At 46.4% G+C, this 8,006-nt stretch overlaps 1 protein-coding gene across 1 annotated transcript; it reads right to left on the reverse strand.

The window, feature by feature from the left end:
- Window positions 1-998: 998 nt before the first annotated feature.
- Window positions 999-4,236, reverse strand: LOC107298893 (HLA class I histocompatibility antigen, B-40 alpha chain-like). Its single transcript, XM_015828254.1, has 4 exons — window positions 4,166-4,236; window positions 3,099-3,374; window positions 1,091-1,366; window positions 999-1,003 (listed from the first exon to the last, which is right to left on the reverse strand). Exons 1-4 carry the CDS (start codon window positions 4,233-4,235, stop codon window positions 999-1,001), a joined length of 627 nt encoding a protein of 208 aa, XP_015683740.1. The 5' UTR covers window position 4,236.
- Window positions 4,237-8,006: the final 3,770 nt, after the last annotated feature.

An 8,006-nucleotide genomic window follows, 5' to 3' on the forward strand; every position in this document is an offset into this window, starting at 1 on the left:
TAGCTTTTGATTAAAAATTTTAAACAAAAATATGTATAACAAATATTGATATATTTAAAAAATCTTTGTATGTATTTTAATGTTATTTTAGAGTCACAGTAAGTTTATACTAGTGTGTAGTAATAATGAGTAGTTGGGGATAGAATTTGATTATTGTGTGTTTATTTCCTAGATTAGCTTTGGGAAGTCCTGGGGGGGGGGAGGGGGGAAAGGGGTAGGTTTGTATTATAGATATATATGTACATATATGTATGATTTTTTAAGGAGGTGTCCGGTGGAGCCTCAACTGCACAAGACGGGATGGTTGAGTGAGGAAGGGAAGTAGGAAAGAGGGAGGAAGGAGGAGTGGTGGTAGTTTGGGAGGAGGAAGGTGTGGTAAGTGGATGAGGGCGGTGCAGGGGGGGGACACACCGGACGCGTCCGTGAATGTATTGATTAGTGTTATTCTTTTTGGTTGATATTGTGATAAAAGATCTATGTTTTTGTTTTTAATTGAAAAATTAATAAAAAAAAATTATTTAGAAAAAAAAAAAAGAGAAAGATCCATAGAAACTTTGGAAAGAAAAAGACCCCTCAACCTTACCTTTTTTGCCTAAGGGGGTGGACCACTCAGGTTGTCTTATTAATGACAGAAGTAGAGCTCCCTAGTGGTGGGTGAGGGAGGTGCACCATAAGGTGCAGGGAAGGGAAGGAGCCCCCTGTGGGATGTGGGGGGAAGGAGAGTTAATGGGGGGAAATTAAGGGTGCCCTTTACACTTGACTACACTTTGACTAATGGGGATTTCACTGAAGAAACCCAAATGCCCTTGTTGCCTCACGGTGGGCAATGAAAAGGACACCCTCAAGTGCTTTTTCTGCCTGATCCACCCAGACACCCGCCAGGCAGAGGCTGCGTTTCCTGGTCCATTGAATGGCGGCCTGGCAAGGGGAACCAATCAGGGCTTCCTGCGTCCTGGAGAGGGGCTGGAAGGGGAGGGGGAGGATTCCCTCCTGGGCAGTCAGACTGCAGACCAGGAACCCAAAGGGGCCGAATGTGCACATGAAATCCAATCATAAAGGAGGAAAGTCCAACCTGGATCCAGAGACTCACCTGTCCTCAGCAGTGTCTCTTTCCCGTAGGACAGGTACTTCTCCAGCCACTCAATGCATTCCTTCTCCAGGTAGGCCTTACTGTACTGATTTTGTGCTGGATCAGCATCCCATTTCCTCTGGGTGATCTGGGCCTGGGGGACAGGAGCCACCCAGGTGAGGGTCTCCTTGTCAAAGGTAATGAAGGTCCTCCCATTGTAGCCATGCTGCATAAACCCTCCTTTGTTCCCATCAGCCTGGAGCTCACAGCCACACATCGTCTGCAATGTGTGAAAGCCTGAAATAGGAACAAGATGATGGTTTGGGGAATCCTCAAAATAGACACAGACCCCCTTCCCTGCAGGCACTTTGACACAGACACTGACACCCCCATTTCCTCCCTAGCAGTCAAGGAAAAGAAAGCCCCCATCACTACCTGCCCTTCTCCCCTCCCTCGACCTGCCTCCCTCCATTTCCCCCCCCCCCCCAGGATGGAGCCCCTGAACCTCCCCAGGAAAAGGGAAGCTGGAAAAGCCAGCCGAGGATCCTGAGGGACTGTGAGGCACTGAAAATCTGGCTGCAGTTTTCAACTTCTGAGAACCAGCTCTGACTTATTTCAGAAGACTCAAAAGCTAAGACAGAAACTGTCTTATTTCAGTTGAAGATAAAATCTGTTTGTGTTCATTGCAAGTTTGGCACAGAATTTAATATTTTTGCTGAAAAAAAGCACAGGGATCACAGTGAAAAGGCAAGTTTTTATCCTTAGCGTAAGAAGGCTGTTAATGCATCTCTACAGGTCTACGCAGGAAACAATTCTGCCCCATCTCTGAGCCTGGATGTTCAGGGGTTCCCCGAGGCCTGAAAAATAGTTCAAAGGTTTCTCCAGAGTCAAAAGCTTAAGAAAGGCTGCTTTAGGGAGGCTAAAATATATTTATATTTGTAACTGCTGTGAAGAATATCAGAAGCCACTTATTTATGTCTTTTTTCTTTATTTTCTTCAACTTGTTTTCTTGTAGTTTTTGATTTTTCTTTTATATTCTTTACTTTATGTTACTTTCTACTATTTTTTATCTTTTGTTGAAAAGGTTCAATACAAATTATATAAAAAAATTCCAAAGACGAACAGGATATCAGAGATCATTAAAATGGTACTGAAAACACAGAGGCTAATGTCATAAAGCCTTTGTGTAAATCAAGGGTGTGACCACATCTGGAATATTGTGGGCAGTTCTGGTCACCATATCTCAAAAAAGGCCAGGAGGGAGCTGGGGAAGGTCCAGAGGGGGCGACCCAGAGGACGGGAGGGTTGAAGCAGCCTCCCTTGGAGGAAAGGTTGGGACATTTGGGGCTGTTTGGCCTGGAAAGGAGGCTCCCCTCCACTCTGCCCGGTCTCCTTCCTCCTTTCTCCACCAGGGGGAGCCCTCTGGGTCCATCTCTGCTCCCCTGAGAGGCCAGCAGGGGGCCTGGAGGGATCTGGGGGGATCCTCAGGAATCAGGGGCAGAACTGGCAGATCTCTGGGGTGTCTGCCTGGGGGGGGGGATGGGCAAGGAAAGGGCAGAAGAAGGGGGGGCTGCACCTCCTTGGGATGAAAGGAGGGAAAATGGCTGATGTTTGTGGAGAAGGTTTACCTCAGCCCAAAGCAGCCTCTGGTGACCCAGATATTTGCTTGCAATCTCTCCCCTAAATCAGGTTCCTTGAAGGTGAATCTTGTGCCCCAAAGATGGCAGAAGGGGGGGCTGCTGAAGAAGGCCTCCCCCCTCCAGGGCAGCCCCACCAAGAGGGCAGCGCAGGAATCCAGCCAGAGGGACCAAGGATGGGAAGCCATCAGCGCTCTGAGCGACTCAGGAAGGGCCCCTCAGGAGGCAACGACAAGCTTATACTAATTTTTTAAAAAAGAATAAACATATTAAAACCCTTTTTAAATGTGGGGAAGCAGCCTTTCCCTTTGAAGGGACCCCCCCTTTCTCCCCCCTCTGGTTCCTGGGGAGGGGATTATGGGGCAGGAGGAGGCACCCGACCCATCACTCACCTTCGCTCTGATTGTAGCGAAGCCTCAGAGTCTCCAGGCGACGTCTGAAGGCCTCCTCATTGCTATATGATAGCTTGGTGTTCCTGTCCCAGTACTGGGGCTTCTCCTTCCCCACCTTCTCCATCCAGGAGACTCGAGGCTCCATTCTCCGGCTGTTGCTGTCGTAGTGAACAAAGACCTGACCGTCCACAAGCCCCATAATGACAAAGTGGGGCAGCCCCTGACTGGGGTCCGAGATGGCGGTGGAGAAATACTTCAGGGAGTGCGAGGAGGCGCCTGGAAGGGACCCAGAGGGGCAGAGTTAGGGGGCTCCAGTCAAGGACCCTCATCCTATGGAGGCTCCAATCTGAGGCTCTGGGGGGAAAGAAGGAAGAAGGAGGAGGAGGAGGAGGAGGAGGAGGAGAAGAAGAAGAAGAAGAAGAAGAAGAAGAAGAAGAAGAAGAAGAAGAAGAAGAAGAAGAAGAAGAAGAAGAAGAAGAAGAAGAAGAAGAAGAAGAAGAAGAAGAAGAAGGGGAGGAGGGGGAGGAGAGCTGGGGGGGAGGAGAAAGAGGGAAAGGAAGGGGGAGAGGATGGAAGGGGAGGCAGGAGGTAGAAAGAGGGAGCAACTGAGAGGGAGAAAAGCAGCTTCTGGGGGGGCTGAAGGGTTGGAGGGCAGGGAAGGTGGGGTGAGAGAGGAGGGGAAGGTCGTGTCCCCCAGACTTTACCTGCCCAAATTGCACACTCCCCCCTTCCAGCAAGGCCTTCCACAAAGCTTGGTTGATCATGGCTACCCAACTCTTCACACAATCAGTGACTCTCAACATAAAGGCCTAAATTAGAGTTTCTCAGCCACTTGGACTTCAACTCCCAGAATTCCCCTCACCCGGAAGAAACTCATGGGGGCCTCACCACCCTGGCCCCACCCCCTGCCCCCACTGAGGCTGCTTGGGAGTTCCTGCTGCAAACTCCCGTATTGGGTGGGGTGGGGGGCTTCTGCTGGGCTCCTCTCCCCAAACTCAGCCTCCCTATGGAGGATCCTGTCACCATTAAAGCCCCTCTGGTGAACCAAAGATAATCATACAACTCACCGAGGCAGCTCTCCCGCAGAGCGACCCCCACCCACACCAGGAGCAAGAGGAGAGCAGAGCGCAGAGCCATCCTGGCCGGGATCCCCAACTTGCCCCCCTTTTTCCGGAAGTCGCAGGCAGAGAAAGACGCGTTCCGTGTCATCAACAACGCAACAATCCAGAGCAAAAGCTGGTGATTGGCCAACCTCAACCAGTAGACAAAATGTATTTGCATGTCGTCATTGTTGCTAGGCAGACTTCCAGAAGGAACCGGATGGAGAGGCGGGGAAAGGAAAGCGAAAGTTCCATCAGGAAATCCCCTTCCAGGCATTCCGTCTCTTTTGGGGAGGGGCAGAAACGGGGGGCTGGGAAAAGCGGGAGGGTTACCTGGGCCTGGGGGGAGGGAATCAGGCGAGGGGCAGGGGAGATCCCCCCGCAGAGCCCCTGGCAGTGGAGGGGGGAATCAGGTGGAGCTGCCAAAAAAGCCAGTGCAATCTTGGGCGGCATCAGCCGAGGGGCAACATCAAGAGAAGACGAGAAATGATAATATCGGTTTATCCTGCACTAGTGAGGCCACCCTTGGAATTCCGGGTCCGCTTCTGGTCTCCACGACTCAAAAAAGATGCTGGGACCCCAGGAAGAGTCAAAGAGGAGCAATAAATACATTCATTAATATATCGCTACATATAAATTAAATGCTTAAATCTAAACTAACGCTCTCTAACTATTTAAATTATTTTAATCTCATTAGTACACTTCTAACACAAATTTTCATTAAATATATCGCTGGATATAAATTTCATTAATCAGTAAACGTTTACAAAAGCTCATTATCTATCCCAAAGATCCTGTTTTAGACTTTATTAATTTTTCAAATATTTAAATTTAAACTAGCCTATGTATTTTACTATTCAGGGCCCCCAAATTTCTCTTATTTAAACATATTAGCTCCGAAACTAAATTCTTACATTTCTCAACTATATTTCTATTCTTTTTCAATAATTCTCCAATTATTAATTCCATCTCATTCCAAAAAAACCACACACAAAAAAACGAACATACACACACAAAAAACACATATTCTTGCTATATTTCAGTATTAAATTCTAAATCATTTCATAATAGCCTCCCTTTTAACAAAACCAAAATCCAAGACAGTCCAAATCGCTGTAAAACTTTTACCATCCATAATTATCATCTCAAATTTAATATTTATATCTTATTCTGGGTTTCTTTCTATTCCAAATAGATTTCCATAGTCGAGTCTCTAGTTCCGCAAATAACTCCCATTGTCTCCTGCCACACTGTACACAGCAACAAGAGGTCTCCCATTATCCATTTTATTAGGCTGATATAAAAGTTATAGCCATTCTGGAAAACTCATGCCAAAACGTCATTTCCCATCTTTTTTAAAGTTGTATAAACTTTAGTTGAAATCTTTTTTTTAGTATAGTCCTCTTTAGTCAAGTTTTGCTCTTCTTCCAATAGTTTTTCCTCTATCACAGTGGTGGCGAACCTATGGCACGTGTGCCAGAAGCGGCACTCAGAGCCCTCTCTGTGGGCACGCATTCCATGCCCCGGAGATGGCAACTGTCCCTCTTCAACCAGCCGTCCGCTAACTCACTGAAGTCCCACATGGTTGGATGCATCCCAGCACCCATGTGCTCGCTGGCCTCTGTGTGCAGGGGCTGATGGTGTCAGGCAGCAGCCACCCCGGCCCCTGCCTCATCTTGCCCTGTGATAATGGCACCCCCACCCTGCCTTGCCTCGCCTCGCCTCACCCCACAGGACGAGCCTCCTGCCCACCGCCCCACCTACCAGGACCCCCTGGATCTCCCCCAACCCTGCCCGGCCTCCACAGGCGTCCCTCCCCACGAGCAACATTGAGGTGATCACGCCCACCTTGGCCACGCCCACTCAGTCTGCCATGACCACCACAGTCACGCTCATGCAGTGGGCCACGCCCACTAGGCACCCGGCAATAAATAAGTGGGTTTTGGGTTGCAGTTTGGGCACTCGGTCTCTAAAAGGTTCGCCATCACTGCTCTATCAGAAAGTCAAATGGTATCTGCAAATCAGCTTGTCCTTCTGAAGTAAACTTCTCCATTTCCTTATTATAGGTCGTTTGTCCTTTAATATCAAGGCTTTTTCCCAGTAACAATTGATAATCCAAATGTGCATTTGTTTCTTCCATCTCAGTGGACTGAGAACAAGTCTCTTGAATATAAACTGCAGTTTCACTTAAACCTTGTGCTTTACTTTGTCGATGTAAAGAAATCTTCTTTCTGCAGGCAATTATCATCTCCGTGTTTTCCAAAATTTTGTCCAAAATATACTTATAAATAGAATCTGAACAGGTTTCCTCCATTTTTATCATATTTGAAGACATTATCTTTTTGGGGGGAGACTGTATTTAAAGACAATCAATCAATATCCATCTCCTCCCAAGTTTCTTAGTCTTTTTCCTTTGTACAAATTCCAAGAGAAAAAAAATAGCAAGAACAATACGTAATTTCAGCAGAAGATGTCCCCTGACAAATATCAAAGTTAATCAAATAATCAGTCTTTTCGGACACCATAAAAAATAAAAGAAAACAATACTCTCCAAATACATAGCATTTTAAATCTCTCTAAAAAAAATTCTTGGGGCTCCCAAATATCCAAAAATAAAATCAGGCATTAAAACAAAAATAGATTTAGTCCTTTTCTTAAACTTCTCTTCCCCCATTTAAAATGCCGCTTCAACAAAAAGAGAAATAATTCCAAAAAGAAAAACTTTTCACAGAAAAAAAAAAGAAAATAGAGGTAAAAAAAAATCTCACTGAATCTTCCACGGTGGGTCTGTTTGCTTAGATGATCTTATGGCTTACGGTTGGCACAGCTAAATGATCGGCCATTTTACTGACCGATCTTTACTCCGTCGGCCCAAAGGAGATACTTGGACTACAGAGGACGCCGCCACCTTCCCTTGGCGCTTCTTCTGGGGAATCCTTGGACTAAAAGAATAAATCCTGGTTTCTTATTAGGATTGAACAAATTCAGTTGATTTCACATTTCCTGTAATGAACAAAGTATGAGAAACATTCAACAGTCTTTTCATTGAATCATCTGCTTTCTTCTTCAGTCACCTTTCCTCTGAGCATATACAGAGTGGAAATAAGGCCCCGTCTGTGAGGAAGAGGAGGGGATAGCTTGATTGCTCAGGGATATAAAATATAGAACAGAATATAAATCTTTGAACATCTTTCAGATCCAGAGTCTCAGCAAGGCGGGGCCTAACAATTTCCGGAAACACGGATGAGCTGGAGATTGGCGCCCCCTGCTGGTTGGCGGCTTTGCAGTTTCTCCTCTCCATTAGCAAAGGGGGGAAGCAACAGGAATCCCATCAGAAGAAAAGTCTCAAATCCAGTTTAAGCACCAAAACAGCCAGAAGTTAATCGAACTATCTTGAACTAAGCCAGCAACAGTCAGAACTGATTCAATTACCTCCCGGACTGTCTAAGCTCCCCTTTACTTTTTTGGCTTCCTTGCGAGACTGACAAACTACAGACCTGCAGCAGGCAACTCTCGACAATGATTAGGAAGGTCTCCCTCTCTTGTACTAAGTACAACAAATGTACCAAAAATGATAAATGTAATGGATGACGTGTAACACTAATCTTGTGAAAGAAGTGACATAGGATGATTGTGAATAACAAAAAAACCTTTCTGTATGAATCTCTGAGCCATCTTTCACTCGGGGTGCTTGATCTGAATAAACAGCTACCGTGACTTATTGGCTACTCGTGCAGGAAAAACAGAACCCAACTGAGGGTCTGGATCTTTTGCCTCCCTTTCCCAGTTCTGGTTCTGTATTTCTGCC

The sequence above is a fragment of the Protobothrops mucrosquamatus genome, unplaced genomic scaffold, assembly GCF_001527695.2.
Source record: "Protobothrops mucrosquamatus isolate PMUCROS unplaced genomic scaffold, P.Mucros_1.0 scaffold4355, whole genome shotgun sequence".
Lineage (NCBI taxonomy): Eukaryota > Metazoa > Chordata > Lepidosauria > Squamata > Viperidae > Protobothrops > Protobothrops mucrosquamatus.